Here is a 16,525-nt window from a genome sequence, read left to right on the forward strand (position 1 = left end):
ATTTAGTAAACACGTCGGTGATTCATGGTTGCAAACGGAAATTTCCATGCCCAACAGGTCAACAATCTGCAAAGAAAACAAGGAAGCCTCATTTTTCCGTGTAAAGAATCAGTTACTTTGTCCGATACTGAAATCGCTGGTTTTGACTGTCAAGTCAAAATAAGTATGATGGTAACCATTCAATGAGTTAGGTCAGGAATGTGATATGGGATAGATGACTGATATATAAACAACCTCGCCAAGAATTTAGTCTGTTCAATTTTTTATACGTGAGTTATTCGGAGAAACATTGATCCTAATTTAGGCACCGTCCACATGTATCCGGATGTTTTTAAATCCGCAACTTTTTCTTTCCGGATTCAAAAATTTCCCCTTCCACACGTAGCGTATTCAAATCGAATTCGCCTGTCCACATGGATCCGATGGTATCCGAATTCACTCTAGAGAAACTAGGCCTACACGTTGTGCCGGCATATTGGTTTATTATTCGGTAAGAGACTGGACACGATTTTACTACGTTATCAGATTCAAAAAATATCCGGATTCAAAGTCCACACGTTATCGGATTCGTTGCGATTTATTTTTTCCACTCTGGAGAGCCGATTAAAAATATCCGAATTCGCTGTGGAATTCGCCGGATGCGTGTGGACGGAAGCCGTATCCGGAAAGAAAAAGTTGCGGATTCAAAAATATTCGGATACGTGTGCACGGGCCTTATGGAGCTCCCGGCCCCAGCATCCCCAGGGGGCTATGGCTAAAAGTAAATTTAAAGAGCTTTGCACGGAGACGAGAAGTTGGTGTCTCTCGGAGGGCACCAGCATGGCGACCGTAATGTAACAAAAACATCTGTTTTGCTATTAAAACGAAACGCTATTGCTCTAGCCCCTTCATTGAAATTAATACTTCAGTTAATCCAAGGACTGTTAAGTTAGCAAAAATTTAAAGGATTAGTCATCTTTTGACCTACGCGACAGCCTTATCGGGTTTAATTTTAATGCAATTTTTAAAGCTTTGAAATTCACATGTGCTCAGTTAAAAAAAGCAAACCCTGTCGAAAGGACATAATATCTGAGAGGGCGATATATCTAATGAAACTAAAGCCTGGTTTATACTGTGACATAAGCATAAGTACAAACATGAACATAAGCATAAGCATACGCATAAGCATAAGCAGTGTAAACCGGGAGTGACATAAGCATAAGCATAAGAAACAGGGATGTTTTCCATTTTCTTACGCTTATGCTTATGCTTACGTCGCTAAAGTAAGTTTGTAAACCGGGTGTAACGTGAGCATAAGCAAAATCCCAAGGAGCATCTGTGTTTGATGCCAGCGGATATTCAAGTTAATAGTGTCCAGTGCTACTCCAAGGTCCAAAATGGCGTCTGAGAGTACTGTTCGCAATGATCCCTGCCTCTAGGATGAATCCTCAGATGATTTCAAGGAAACAAACGAAAAAAGCTTTGTCCGAAAGATGTTGCAGAAGCGGTTGGTGTTAGCACTGGTAGGTGAACATTATTCAGGTGTGTTCTTGCCAGGGTCATTTGAAATGCAAGTTTTAACATCAGTAAATTGCCCTCTCCCACACTCTTCAGAAATCTCAGAAATAAATACAGCCGTGATAAGAAGAAAATCGAGGGTGAAAAACAATCTGGCGGAGGCACCGATGAAGTTACACAAGCGGTGAAAACGTGAAGCCATTTTGAAACGTGGCTCGTCCCATACTTTCGCGGCTTCATTCTGGAGCTCATTGCGCTTGCATATGTCACTTTCCTTGTGCTTATGCAACAAGTTAAGTGTGAACGTTCGTCATGCTTATGTTTATGCTTGTGATTATGCTTATGTCGCAGTGTAAACCAGGCTTTTAAAACCTTTGGAGACAAGATAACCACATGCATGCATAGAAATAGAAACCCATGTAACTCTTTTTTCATGGTCAACCTGGTTAGCGGCATGGATCGCTGGCGCGTGTGCTAAACGACGACGTCACACAACACGGGTGGCCATCTAGCTAATACCAAGTCATGCAGTCTTAGTTTACAGCATATGTCTTTGATATTGGACATCCATGTTATGGTCAATTGCTGGTTTTCAGTGTCACGCCATTTAAAATAGATCAAAATAAAAATCAAAACAGAATCTGGGAAATGAAAGAGAGTAAATATGCAAAGACTTTCGCCAAGATTCTGGTCACAGCAATTTTTCTTATGCAAGATATGCGGAGAAATTTTTACCCAAATTTATAGAGATTTGTATGGAGACGCCATGCTGGTGCCCATCCGTATGGGTACCACCATGACGGCCGGAAACCAACAGAAACATCTGTCACTGGGTTTTGCTACAAAAGCGTGAATTTATCCCTCGAGGAACTCTAAAACATTAAAATAATACTTTTTCTAAGACATGAACTGTTCAGATAGCCAAATTCCCCGAAATAAGTCACTTTTTTAACCATCATGACAGCTCTCTAGGTCGTCATGTAAATGCTGCGTCACGCAAAAGCTTAGAAATTCAAGCGTAATGTATCACAAAACCAAGAACCCATTCGGAGCGAAAATTTGTATGAATTCTACTTTTCAGCTGCTCTTATACATCTTGAAGGAAAATCTCAGGAAAATCAATAGTTTTGTAGTTGGAATTTTAGTGACGTCATGTGAAAACCAGCTATTGACACCTGTTATGTTAAAGCAAGCTATCCACTGACCAGTATCAGGTGACCATATCGCAGGCTCAGGTTAGGAACTCATCGGGGTCATGTTTTTTTGTTATTGACCGCTGATCAAGTACTGACTATCGATAGGATCGCGGGCTGATGTCAGGTTTATTTGGGCGTCGATGAGGGCCAGGCTTTTCGGAAGGGGATTAACGCTAACCCAGGATTAAAAGTTAACCGAAGTATAATTTTTTCTTGGATACAACTGTTTTTCACTGCTTTTGAGTCATGGGCTTGGTTTGTGGTTCAGTTGAGATCATTCAAACTCAAAACAGAAGGCCAAACAACATAAACAGAAAACCTCACAAAAACTCATCAACCTTGCAAAACTCAAATCAAAACTCTCGCTTATCCTGTGTTAGCTTAATCAGTCTTTAAACAACCCGACCCAGGAGCTCTGCTTTTAGGCTTGGCTAAATCCAGAAATGATCTATCCACAAAAAAAATCCCAAGCTAACTACATAAAATGTTATTAGACCACAAAAATTTCAAGATTGCGGCCATAGTACACAAACATGTCCGTTCTTTGAACTTCATCCTCTTTTCACCCCTTAAAGAGATGGGATTCTAATATTGAGAGATGAAGTTTCAGGCGACAGTAGACTGTCTTGATGTAAAGAAAAAACTACCAAAATACTAAGAAAAACGTTATTAGACTTGAGATGTTGGGCTTCGTTTCATGAAGACGGCCATATTAGATCAACATGGAAAAAAGGATGATGTGAAACATCGGTTGTTGTTTGTACTTCATCCTCTTTTCAACCCGTTGAAGAGATGGGATCCTACCATCCAGAGACGAAGTTTTACGTCGAATTTTTTTTTCGTGATATCGAAACAAAAACTACCAAGGTACTACATAAAAACTTATTAGACCAGAAAAGTTGCACTTCCTTTCAAGATGGCGGCCGTAGACATGACTGTTGTTTGACATCACCCTCTTTTTAATCCGTGAAAGAGATGGGATTCTAATATCGAGAGATAAAGTTTCAGGCGATTGTAGACTCTGCTGATGTAAAGACAAAAACTAGCAAGGAGCTAGGAACAACGTTCTTAGACCTGAGATGTTGGACTTTGAGATGGCGGCTATATTAGCGGAGCTCCGTTGGCCCGAAGAGCCGCCAAGCTTAGCACCATAACTATAGTAACAGAACCATATGCATGCATAGAAAGAGAGATCCATGCAACTCTTTTTTCATGGTCAACAAGGCTAGCGGCATGGATCGCGGGCGCGTGCGCCTAACTACGACGACGACGTCGCGCATACTCCAGCTAATACGAAGTCTTGGTTTACAGCGTACGTCTTTGATATTTGACATCCATGTTATGGTCAATAAGCACCTGTCAAAACAAGGTATCCGCCGACCAGTATCATGTGACCATATAGCGGGCTCAGGTTTATGGCTCATCAAGGTCATGTGGTTTCGTAAGTTAACCGCTGGCCAAGTACATGTTTTCGATTGGGTTGCGGTCTCATATCAAGTTAATTTGTTGTAATTAGGCCTGGGTTGTTCGGAAATTGGGTTAACGCTAACCCAGGATTAAAAGTTAACCAAAGTATAAATTTACCGTCTATACAAGTGTTTTTCACTGCTTTAGGGGTAGGGCTTGAGATTATTCAAAATCAAAACAGAAGGTCAGAAATATAAACAGAAAACCTTACCGCTAAGTTACAAAACTCAAATCAAAATTATCGCTTATCCTGGCTTAGCTTAATCGGGTTTAGAACAAAGCTGCCCAGGAGCTCCGCTTTTAGGCTTGGCTAAATCTATATATTATTTCCGAATATGATAGCGTCATATGTCCGGCAATACAAACATTCTACCTACATACATACATACATACGGGCTAAGTGATACATCATGAGACGTGATTGCCATCAATGACCCGGTTTTGGGATAGAAGTATTTTCGTGTTGAGATCTTAAAGGAGCTCAGTCTCGAGATTTTGATTTATTTTGGCCACGTTATCTTTAAATTGAAGGAAACCTGAAAATAGAATTTTTCTGAGATGGAGAAAAGCCAAAGAGATAATAATCTATAGAGGAACAAGGATGGTTAAGGATGGAGAAGATTAACACGGTTACGAACAATGTACTTGAATGATTTAGAGTAAACTTTTCAAGATGGGCAAACCGTAATGTGGCTCCTTAGAAGTGCGGATACGAAAATTTCTGGTCTCGTGTTATTTTTTGCAAGACTCTTCTTGTCACCGTAGATAAATCGGGGAAATGGCAAGCACATGGTTTGCTTGAACATGTTACCTGCACACAACATGGAAGTGGGTTGACATAACCATTGTTGACTCCTCCTCATGAACCAGTGCAACTCAATATGATTGAAACAAGAATACAAGGAGAGGAGATAGAAAAATTTTATTTGCCGGCAATATTTTATGTCATGTTAACTCTCCGAAATGTTTCTGATCTGTAGTAATTGGAGGGGGTTGACATAACCATCATTGGCTCCTCCCCAATAACCAGTGTAACTCAATATTATTGTAACAGAAATTCAAGGAGAGAAAATACAAAAATTCTATTTGCAGGCAATACACATATTCTATATTAACTCTCCGAAATGTTTCTGATCTGTAGTAACTGGTATTCCTCCAGTTATCAAAGCCCAAGCCCAATCACTCAATCCGGGAATGCCCAATGGCACATAGGGCCTCAATAAGGATCCGAGCTGTACCATAAACACTAGCGCGTCAAGACTCGCCCAGGCTATCGATCATTCTGTCGAAAAGTGATCAAAATGATAACAACGAACGTAAAACTTTTGCCAATCAATGAAAACCACAAGAGATCTTGATAACCACTAATCCTATAATCTTTTAAGTTGTTTTGATGAAATGAAAGTGTATGTTAAACCACTAATCCTATAATCTTTTAAGTTGTTTTGGTGAAATGAAGGTGTATGTTAAGCCTTAATCCCTTAATATACATATTGAACATTTAAAAGTCATTTATGATTTAGGTGCAGTGCTATAAATAAACCGCCTTTAGTTTTGCGTGTGAGGAGTTGAGGTACAAGGAAGAAGCTGAAAGCACCTTCAAAATACAGTTTACATATGTGATCATTGACATCATGTAATCGAAGCAAAAGGAAAATCTACAATTAAAACGTGGCACCACTTGACAAGGCTTACTAGTGGACTTAGCTTCGGACATCATCTTTCCACCTCTTTGCTTTTTCCGTCTTTTCTTTCAATTGTTTTATCTGTTTTTCTCTGGCTTCTATTTTTTTCATCAGATCGGTATTTTCCTTTAATTGTTTTTGGTAAAGAGTCTCGACTTGTGTCCTTTCCTCTTCTGTATTCTCCAAGGTTTTGTCTTTTAAAGCGAGAGCTTCGTTCATTTTTTTCATTATCAGCTTATATTCTATGAGCTTTTCGTCCCTTTCTCTTCTTAAAGTCTCCACTACACGGGCGATGTCTCCTTCTTTTTTATTTCTCTCCCTGATGTATCTATTTCTTTTTTCAATCTTTTCCTTAAGATTTCCAATCAGATCATGGGCTTCTTGTAATGTCTGTCTTGATGCCACGTTGTCATACTCTAGCTTTCCTATTTCTTTCTTTTGACGATAAATTAAGCTGAGGTTTTGGCGAAACAGTTTACCTTGAGGAGTATCGGTGTCCTCAAGAGAAGACGGCATGCCGGGTTCGGTAAAGGACCTTGCTCGCTGTCGTATAAGCGGCATTCTTGGCAGTTCGGTCGTCGTGAGTTGATTTGCCTGATTGCGATAAGGATGATCTAAAGAAGCAGTGTTTAATTCTAGAGATTTGCTCGCATTCTTTGGAAGTTTCATGTCATCTTTGCCGTGACTCTGATCTTTAGGCCGCCTGGTTTTGGTTGCTGTAGATGTGTCGGGAAGAGCAACTTTCCTGTGATCTGCACTTTTCACATTAATTATCTCTGGTTCGACCCACTCGATGCCGTCCGCAACTTCCCACATCAAACTTTTCTCGAGGTAAGTCTTACTTTCTGTTGGTCTGTCCTTAGATAAGAAGTCACTAACTTTGTAATTGTCCTCTTGCTTTACAAAGGGCAAAGAAGTTACCATTTCCTCTGTTGCCATATTGGAATCGCTTGATGATGATTTACAACACGTTGTTAAATACTGCCTGAATTTATAAATAGCAGCAGGTAAGCGCTGTTTATGTGTAGTGACCTTTACGCAGTCACTCGATAATTGAAATCCAGTTATGAATCGATATGAACACTCATTTCGTGGCTGTTTGGTCCGTGTTGTAACACTGCAAGCAATTTTCACTTTCTGTTCTACGTTGGCAACGCCACAAAAAGACAATAATGTTTACTTCTTAAGAAAATATCGCATGTAATTAACACGTATAGACGTCAATTTATTGAGCAGGGCATCACAAAAGAATTAATTTCACTCCAAAAGCTTCAAAAGAATGACAAGTCAGTTTGAGTGATATGAGATTTGTTGTCATTTTGTAGCCAACACGATAAATGTTCGTAACTGTTATTATCTTGAAATCGTACTTCACCGGCTATCAGGTTGACAAATCTCGTGTCAATGTCCACCTTATTGGTATTCGTAAATTGGGGCACGACTAGCATGCAACAACGATGTTCAGTCTTACTCGAGTCTTAGTCACGTCTTAAGCTTACACAAAACGAAGCTGTAGCATTTCATAACACTCTAGTGTGGTTGGGCTCAATAACTCCAAGGTGAAATCAACCTGTCTCGTCAAACAAATACTTTATTTAACACCAGACGTATTGATTGCATAATTTAAATTCCGTTATGTTATATGCCCCCCAGTAAGCCGCGGAGCTGATTGGCTGGTCAAATGTTACAATCGTTTTTATCAGGAAATGTTAAGCGAAACGTGCTGCTATACACACTCCAAAACTGTTCAGTACTTTGTACAAGAAGTCATACATTCAAAACGCTTTATATGTACGTTTTGCACAGTTTACATGAGACACCAAATCAACTCCGCAAGCCGAAACAAAACTCACGTGTACGATATGAACTTTTTAATTAACGTTCAATTATGGAAACTTTTGTTAGTCACAGCAACGTACAAACGAAAACAAATTACCCAAACGTTGTTAACAACAGGGATAGTGGTAAACCAAGCTCGGGAAGAATAACACTTTCTCGCGGACTAGAATAACAGATGATGATGTTTCGACTAAATGGAAGGCAAGTTCAACAAACACATCAGCTATATTGTTTGTATATTTATCTATATTTATATTGTTTGTATATTTATTGTTTGTATATTCGTCATGGGAGAATTAACATGGTGTCATGGCATTGTGGAAAAACAAACACATGGCACAAACTAAGAGCTTTTCTCCGGGGATTAAGATTTTGTAGGGACAGCTGTAGAGAGTGTTTTGTAGTCCAATAAGAAGATTTAAGTGTGAGCTAATGGACCATTTATTGCAGTTGTAAGTGGAATGACTTTATAGATTCTTTTCTGCAGTCGTTGGTGATAAGGAGTCCTGAAATCAGAGGTCAACGCACAATATAGCAATATATCACTGGTCAGTAGCAAGGTTTTACGAACGAAGCTGCTGAGAAACCACAACCTCCCGACTTTATAAACGAAAACAAAAAGCTGTGAATGCTTTTCTAAAAACCACTAGAGCTTTTGTCATGAATTAAAACGATGAAGAAAACAACATTGAGTCAGCAGCATAGAATAATGAAAGAAAATGGTGACACACTGCTTTCACTTGAGAAGAGTAAAGTCGACATCATGAACGAAGTCGCCAGGGCGTACCACGAAATAGATGAACTGAAAGCAAAGCTCGCCAAGAAAAACAACGCATTAAAGAACTCCCAAGACTTCCAAGACACTCTCTCGCTTCAGGCAGAGAAACTGAGATTTGAAAAGGAGCAGCTCAATCAAAGATGCGAGAACGCGATCCAAGAAATGATGGATCGTTTGCGTGTTAAAGAGGCTGTCATCGGACTGGTGAGGGAGGAGATTGAGAAATACATCAAACTGCGGCAGGAGGTCATGCATAGGAATGAAGTGCTAAGGGAACGGTTGGAAAAACGGGAGAAAATAGCCACTGGATTAAAGACAAAATTGACAATGCTAAGTAGTTGGACAGTGCGAACTACAAGCAGTGCGCAACTCAGTATGGGCAATCAATCGCCAAGTGTACATTCGAAAAGTCCAAAGTAAGCTTTGATGCTGGCATCAAAGCCAGCAAACCAGTTTTAACAGGTTTACTCACCGACCAGCCCGTTCAGGGTCTCCCGCTCAACTTCAGAAGTTACAAGAATGAGACGAAATCGAAGCTTTCCCCTAAGCGTTCAATTGTTGATCCAGTCTAACTGAGTGACTATAAAACGAAAGCGTCCCAGACAATGTACAATTAATGATGAGTACTGAGAGTGGATCAACTAATGCCCGGGTATTTGACGCCGATATTTAAACAAGAGAATAATACATACGTACAGTCTCTCAACGTCTAGATGATACATTAACGGACAGTGTATGGCTAGACAGGATGTAACCAGTTGATTTGGATCCAAAATAAAGCATTTGTACCACCTAATGAACCGTTTATAACACTTCCCATCGTAGACTACATAAAGTGTTCGTGAATCAACGTAAGACATCCTGATAATACGTTTTAGCATATCAAAGTTAGAGACAATAATTGTCAAGAACTCCGTCGTTCCTAGGTAAATTTATACTGATTTTTCGTTGGCTTAATTACCATGTTTGCGTCAATTTTCACGCCTCGACACGTTTGTCGACTCGCTAATCGGCCGAATCAAACCTTTCTGACGAAATAATTTATTGATCATTAAAACAGAGATTGAGTTCACTCCATGTTTTAACACTGATTTAGAGCGGCGTGGGATAAAGATGTTTTATTGACAATTCAAGGGTGCAATAAAATCGCATAGCAACCAATGGGCAAAAACAAAACGCCATGACGTACGAGGAAGTTGTAAAAACGAAGGAAGTCATATGACTCTGACGTCGCATTATCATTCGACTGTCGTGAGAAATCTATACTTAGGACAAATGAAACATCACTTTTATAATTGTATTTTTATGTTATCACGGGATCTCCGTCTTAAGATCATTTAAGATGCAGATAATGACAGTTCAATTAACTGTGGAGCCCACTCTCTAAGCACCTGTCTGGGAATAACTCCGCCCGCCATTCTCGCCCCCTCGGGGTTTAGGCTCTATCCATTCTACGCGCTTTATTTCTCCGGTTAGGCCTTTCATCCACAATAATCCGTCACGAAAAACGGAGTTTTTCGAAAACGCTCTTCAAAACGGAGGAATTTGAAAAACGCCGGCTTTGCGTCTTAGTGTGGACGGAAAACATTTTGAAAACGAAGCTTTTCGTAAACGATGACGTAACGATAATCACGTGATTTCCCTGCCCGAGCTTTACTCAAACACAAATGCAAAATGACCGCTGATTGTTGTGTTTTCAATTTCCTCGGAGTATGAGCGTAGGCTGTGTTGTGTCTTTTTGTGTGTGTGAAATTATTTTGGTGTTCTGATGGAAGAGAGTCATCCTGTCTCGAGTTAAAATACAAAATGGAAAATTACTGCGCTGAGATACACATCATGCACAGGACTGAAACTGAAATGTTCATTATGAAAAAAAATAAAACTCTCCTGGTCACTAGACGGAAACACTCATTATTAATATTGAATTTAAACTGCCATTCGTCTTAAATCGGAATTATACACGAAGAAAAACAAGAAATGCTGCATAGGCCGTGCAGTCCAGTATTTTTTCATGTCTTCTAAAGTTGAGTGAATTTCAATTGGAATTTTGTGCAACTCAATCAACAAAAATTTGCACGACTCATACTCTCTTAAAAGGTGTTACTTACATTGGATATTGCATTTGTTTTTAAGATTTCACGTATTTCAACATTCTTTGAGTCACATAAGTGCAATTTGCAATATTGGCTGTACAAACGGAAAATGTTTTAAAGGAACTGGCGAGGACACTGTTATGAAGTTGACGAGAACTGAAAACTCTGGGCTATTATAGCTCTTCAAACTATTGTTCCAAAAGATTTTCAGGGTTGTGCCACTCACTGTTATCTAATACGGTAATTAAAAATCAAAACAATGGCATCTGGTCAAACACGAGAAACACAAACAGCGAAATAAACCAATCAGAACACAAAACAAAGGCATGCAACCAGTGCCAAGCGCAGGAAAACGTGAGCCGGAAAAACGTGGCAGTTATGACTCCTTAAATTGTAAAGCTAAAATAGGTAAGGTACTGAGACTGCATACGAGCCAAGTGGACCTTCAGGCCGGAGCTTATCCCGGTTTCTCTAGCATGAAGCGACCAGGAAGATCTCTACTTCACCATAGATTGGATGCTAGTTCATCACAAGGTTACACCCTGTTCCCTGCATTAAAATCTCCGGTACCCATTTATACACTTGGTTGGTGAGAGGCACTGTGAGAGTTAAGTGTCCTGTCCATAGTGTCTTGTTCAAGAACACAACTAAATGTCTCCAGCCAGGGCTCGCACCTGGACCGCTCGATGCGGAGTCGAGCGCGCTAACCATGAGGCCACCGCGCCTCCTAAAATTAAATTATAGAGCATGTAGAATTTAGCCAGACCAAGTATCACAAAACACTAATCACAGAGCTCAGTGAGCAAAAGAGGAGGAATATTTTGACTACTCCCCTCACGCGGGAATTACGAAACAAAAGTGAAGTGACACTGATTCACATTGTCTATGTTCGGATATATTCGAAAATTTGGGTAGTTCTGCAAACTGTGAGTTACTAAGTATAATATAAGTCATATAAAATATTCTGGTAGAAGCACGTTTCATTCCCGCTGTTTTTTCCTATTTTGAGAGAACTGTGGAATATTACCGTTCAAACCACCAGTAATAACAGTTACCTACGCATCTCCAAGTCGGTAAACAGTATTCGCGGTGGGTGGATACTAGGTGACTTTTTTCGCGTTCTAGCACTTTCTATGACGTTATCATCAAATATTATTACACGCAGGAAACAGTATTTGAATCTTTGCGAATTAAGTTATTGATTTGGTGATTAATGAAGTCAAGTCTGTAGACATTTCGTTTTTTGAACTGCTTGGTACATGTAGGAGGAATAAAAGGCTTTTTCGTAAATATTTCAAACTCACTGTCATTATTACACGATTGACCACAAGACGTCATCACGGTTTTTGTAATATTCCGCTGTCTTGTTTGAAGAATGGCTGATGATCAAGATACCGTACCGCCCAAATCAACGCGCCTTTCGTGACTTTTGGTAGTTTCCGAGTTCAATTGTCTCACATCATTTAACACCTTAGTTTGAATTGCCTGAAGTTTGGAAAAAAAAAAAAAACTTTGCACTAGTATATAGATATCAACGATCCAGACATATAATAGTTGTACAGAATGACAAACGTTGACGACAACTACTTGGAAATGTTCTTTTAGTCCATAAGAGAAAGTTATTCATTAAAAAAATCCCAGATCAACCTGTTATTTTACGTCATGATATTGCTACTGTAATTTTACTTTGAAAAAGGAATTTAATGATAGATGACATTATGATGTCACAGATGTTTCTCAAAGGTATATCTTTCTTCTGACCAAAAACTGCTTTCTACAGAGGTAAACCTGCAGGGAAGAAATAAAACATTTCTTGAGTAGTTGTAATTTTCTCTGAGTTTCTGTTGACCTTATTGGCGCCGTGTTTCAGAGGGCCTGACAATGCCTTGTTGCATACTTAGAATTCATTTCTTTGAGAGCACGGACCGCAATTCCGCTCTCTCAAAAAGCAGTGTTATTATAATACTCTATCGTGTTCGAGCACATAAAGGAAATGATAATGACGATGATTGCGGTGCAGACAGTGGAGTGTTTTTGACCTTCTTGTACTTTGGAACCGCCCTTGGCTGTCTGTTGTTCTGAAAACAAACTTAGCACCCACGGATTCACGAATTTGGCAACTTCAGCAGAGCTGAGTGGGGATGAAGCAAGCGAATAATCGACGAAGTCATTCTAAAGGAAGAGAGCAGTTATTTTAATAGGCTAGTTAAGCCCGTTTCTTCCTTTTCATAAGTGTACGGAAGTTATCTCAAGGGAGATGACGGTGTTTTGTTTTTTTAAAAGTATGCCTGTAACGTGATCACTAACAACAACTTTTCATTTGTAAAACTGGGCTTCCAAAAAAAGAAAATTTTAGTGAGATAAAAGAAACTTAACCATCGCATTTTTTGTGTTTCTATTGACATATAAAGAAGTTGGCTTGTATAGCCTGAATACCTCAGAGTTCTGCATCAGCAAACACCTTCAAGGTCTCAAGTTTATTAACACTTTGTAAACACTACATCACAACACAGTTCATTGGCGATTACCAAGAGATTTATTATCCTTTTAACAAGGTGTTGACAATATTTCATAAAAATACACTTAGGCAAATTGTTAAAATTACAGAGCTGTTAGAAGAATTCTATCGAAAACAACATCGAAATAAACGCTACAAATCGAGTTGTTTGCCTCAAGGCTCTTAAATATATTATCCTTTTAGTCTCTTCATGGCATACCTGAAATTCCTTGATAATTTCACTTGTGACGCTATAATGCTCTATTTCCCACCGCATACATCAGTCCAACCAGGTAATTGTGGCGGTAGAAAGAAAGTTCCCAGCGGTCAACAAACACACTTACCACTGGCAGCAATATTCTTAATAGCGGTCCATTAAGACGGAATCACAGCTTAAATAACAAAGCAAAGAAGTGGCAAGGCAATTGCTTCTATTGAACATTGTGCGGAACCGTGTCCGTCGTTTTGACCGTCGTTGTTCAACTCCTCGCCATGAAGACGTCTACGCTGCTACTCGTTTTTGCGTCAGTCATTCTGATATTGTTGTCGTTCCCTGAAGAAAGTCACGGTGTCATTTTCGTTCTTACTCACGGCAAAGTAAGAGACCTCCAACGGAAGGGACACGACCGAAAGCTGAAAAGGCGCGGAGAAAAAAAGCGAAGGAACAGGAATCGCAAGAGGAAACAACAAAAGCAGTTAGAGAGAAAGAAGCGTAAGGAACTCAAACGGTGGTTAGCACGGTTTTCAAAGAAAGTAAGTAGCGAGTCTGGTGTGTAGACATAAGACTTACAGCATAATAAAGAGAATAATTAATTCAGAACTAGAAGGCTAATACAGCTAAGTGACTGTTCCGTTTATGAGCGTCGATAATGAACTGTTTATCACGTCTAGGATGAAATCGGTGTTACACTCAAATTTACTTTTAGTTTTTTTTTGCACTGATTGGAGAGATCAGCTTGAAAGTGACATCTTTTTCGCTGTGAAAGACTTAGCTCTAACCCAATGTGCATCTCATTGCTTACGGGATTATGGAAATTTTATCGATACTTTCGGCCCATGCGGAATAATAACTACTTCGAACGCCTCGCAGCTCAAGACAAGTTGTTAATCGTCTTATCAAGCTGGATGTTCGCAACTGTTAGAACACGGAAACAAACAAACATAACTCAAACAACGTCGGCTTTAGCTTTTTATGACAAAGCGAAGTAAATTCATATAACACGTTATCTTCTGTAATAACTCAAGCGGCAGGTAAACATCTATGGAATGAACAGACAAGAAAGAACAGTAATTTATAAGTCACCCAGTTGTTCGAGAACTTAAGAATGAAAGCAGTCGGTTCCCATAAAAAGTTATATTTTAAGTGAGTTTCAAGCGATTCACAAGCAATCACTCAATGATCTAAAAGATAAAGCAGCATTACAGCATTGTTCACAGTTCGCTGCTCGTGGCTCGCTGAAAAATTCAATAATATCTAAACAAAAAGTTTAAAAATAAATCTGTCAATACGTTGCACAGGCACGTGCAGGTGGACACCTCGTTAACTTTAACACACAGACAAGTTCAATCGTGGGGTAACTGTTGTCATGAATAATCCTTTCTTTTAAGGAGAAACGTCATGGGGCCAACCTCTGTTTCTTCCTTTTCAAGATGTATCTTATTTTGTTTTTATTATTGTATCTTGAATAAAACATTATGTTATGTTATGTTATGCTATGTTATGTTATGTTAAATGTGTCAGTTCTGCTATTTTTCAGGACAAAAACACGGATCATGGAGACCGTGGTGTCAAAACGAAACGCATATGGTAATCCTTGGACAAAGCTGAACGACAAGCCATGCAGTTAGCACTGATACCCTGAAAGCCGAGCCATATTGCCTTGGATATATCTTATCGGAACTGACGGTATGGTACCGCGCTGAGGAAATCACCCTGACATCCTACAAATCAAGACACAAGATCCGCAAGATTGTTACGTAGAAAGTTTGTTAGGTAGAGGATTGCATCTGTGCCATGACGCAAGAGCAATCTCGTAAAGAGAACCAGACTTTGACAGTTGGAGAGACTTGAATATAGATAAAATCATAATATTGGCTCTCCTAGACGTGATGTGAAAAGCCGTTACTAACTCACGAGCTCGCGGTCGATGAAATAAATAACGTTGTGCCTAATATCTTGGTGCTAAAAAAAAAAAATAAATAATAATAATAATAATTAGCGCAAATCTCTATCGATTACAGAGTCAGTTAATTTATCTTGTTCATCTATAAATACGTAAAACGTTTAATCATTGAATACGTCTCGAAGCCGTTCAACAATATTTTTTGTCACAGATATAAGTACACCTTTTTACAAACTGCGTACGCAGATTGGTTATTTTTGACGCTTGGGTTATTCAGTGGCGAAACTGAACCCATACATAAATAAAGGTATTGGCAATTGACTTGCAGACAAGTGAGTCTCTCATTGATTTTCAGTTAAGATCTTTAGTGTACTTTCAATGACTCTTAAAATCAATATATACGAAGGACAAGTAGCCATTAACTAAGACATTTAATTGACACGTCCTCTCCGTCGGCCCGTCTATGTTATTTGTTAACTCTGAAAAGAAGTGAAGAGCTCACGGTATGCATATTAATCAAACTGGTGCGTCAGTACATACCATGGTCGATCAAATACTTTTCAAGTTTACTTTTAAAGTTTTGACTCACCAGGAGAGATAGTTTGGCTTTTGTTAACCCGTTTTATACTGAACCAAGGATCCCCTAGCGTGAATCACAGAAAGTACCGGCAATGCAGAACGGTCGAGAAGTTTGAGATTAAGCTCGGAATAGTTAAGTACCTAACGACAATCAAGATGCTAATTTGGGTCTGAGCAAACTGTTTAGGAATACGAGGAACAATATTACTTCCACCAAGGTTAAGAGGAATTTTCTACATCAGATCATTTTCTCTGTTGCTTCAATGTCCGTTTCCTGATTGAGTTAGAATTTTCGCGGAGGTCATGCACCGAAGTTCCATATACGTCGTGGCTTTAATTGCGGGCGATGAAAGTGATGCAGAACTGTACTCTTTCCAGCACAATCATTTATTCGCAATGATTTCCGAGGGCTCTGGTTATTTAACCAGAACCCCACACTTGAACTACAAACCGCATAAAGAATGTTCTTTTAACTACAAGATTTTGACTTTGCTGAGTGTTGGTTGTTACAAGTTCGCTTTACGTCCGCCCTGCGAAGTGCAAAGGTAAAAACATCATAAATGATTGCTCTTTATTCGTCAAAGGTACAAAAGTCTTTCAATACCGGAAGCCTGTAGGTAAAGAATATCGTATAGTGCAATGAGAACATCCAATATGTGGAAGAAGCATCTGTTGGATTTCCAATTTTAACTATTACGTTTAGCGAAACCAATCGTTCTCTTACAATCGACGGCGGAAATGCGACATCAACAAAATAATGCTCTTCAAATA

General features: G+C 39.3%; 3 protein-coding genes across 3 annotated transcripts; 2 read left to right on the plus strand and 1 right to left on the minus strand.

The window, feature by feature from the left end:
* Window positions 1-5,057: 5,057 nt before the first annotated feature.
* Window positions 5,058-6,991, minus strand: LOC110061799 (uncharacterized). The gene has a single exon (XM_020768655.2). It carries the CDS (start codon window positions 6,782-6,784, stop codon window positions 5,864-5,866), a length of 921 nt encoding a protein of 306 aa, XP_020624314.2. The 5' UTR covers window positions 6,785-6,991; the 3' UTR covers window positions 5,058-5,863.
* Window positions 6,992-7,961: 970 nt separating this feature from the next.
* Window positions 7,962-9,539, plus strand: LOC110061800 (uncharacterized). The gene has a single exon (XM_020768656.2). It carries the CDS (start codon window positions 8,358-8,360, stop codon window positions 8,880-8,882), a length of 525 nt encoding a protein of 174 aa, XP_020624315.1. The 5' UTR covers window positions 7,962-8,357; the 3' UTR covers window positions 8,883-9,539.
* Window positions 9,540-12,514: 2,975 nt separating this feature from the next.
* LOC149118564 (uncharacterized) lies at window positions 12,515-15,507 on the plus strand. Its single transcript, XM_089298212.1, has 2 exons — window positions 12,515-13,805; window positions 14,810-15,507. The coding sequence occupies exons 1-2, from the start codon at window positions 13,545-13,547 to the stop codon at window positions 14,861-14,863; spliced, it is 315 nt and encodes a 104-aa protein (XP_089154338.1). The 5' UTR covers window positions 12,515-13,544; the 3' UTR covers window positions 14,864-15,507.
* The last annotated feature ends 1,018 nt before the right edge of the window (window positions 15,508-16,525 follow it).

The sequence above is a fragment of the Orbicella faveolata genome, unplaced genomic scaffold, assembly GCF_042242905.1.
Source record: "Orbicella faveolata isolate gen_17 unplaced genomic scaffold, um_ofav_v1 contig_1, whole genome shotgun sequence".
Classification (NCBI taxonomy): domain Eukaryota; kingdom Metazoa; phylum Cnidaria; class Anthozoa; order Scleractinia; family Merulinidae; genus Orbicella; species Orbicella faveolata.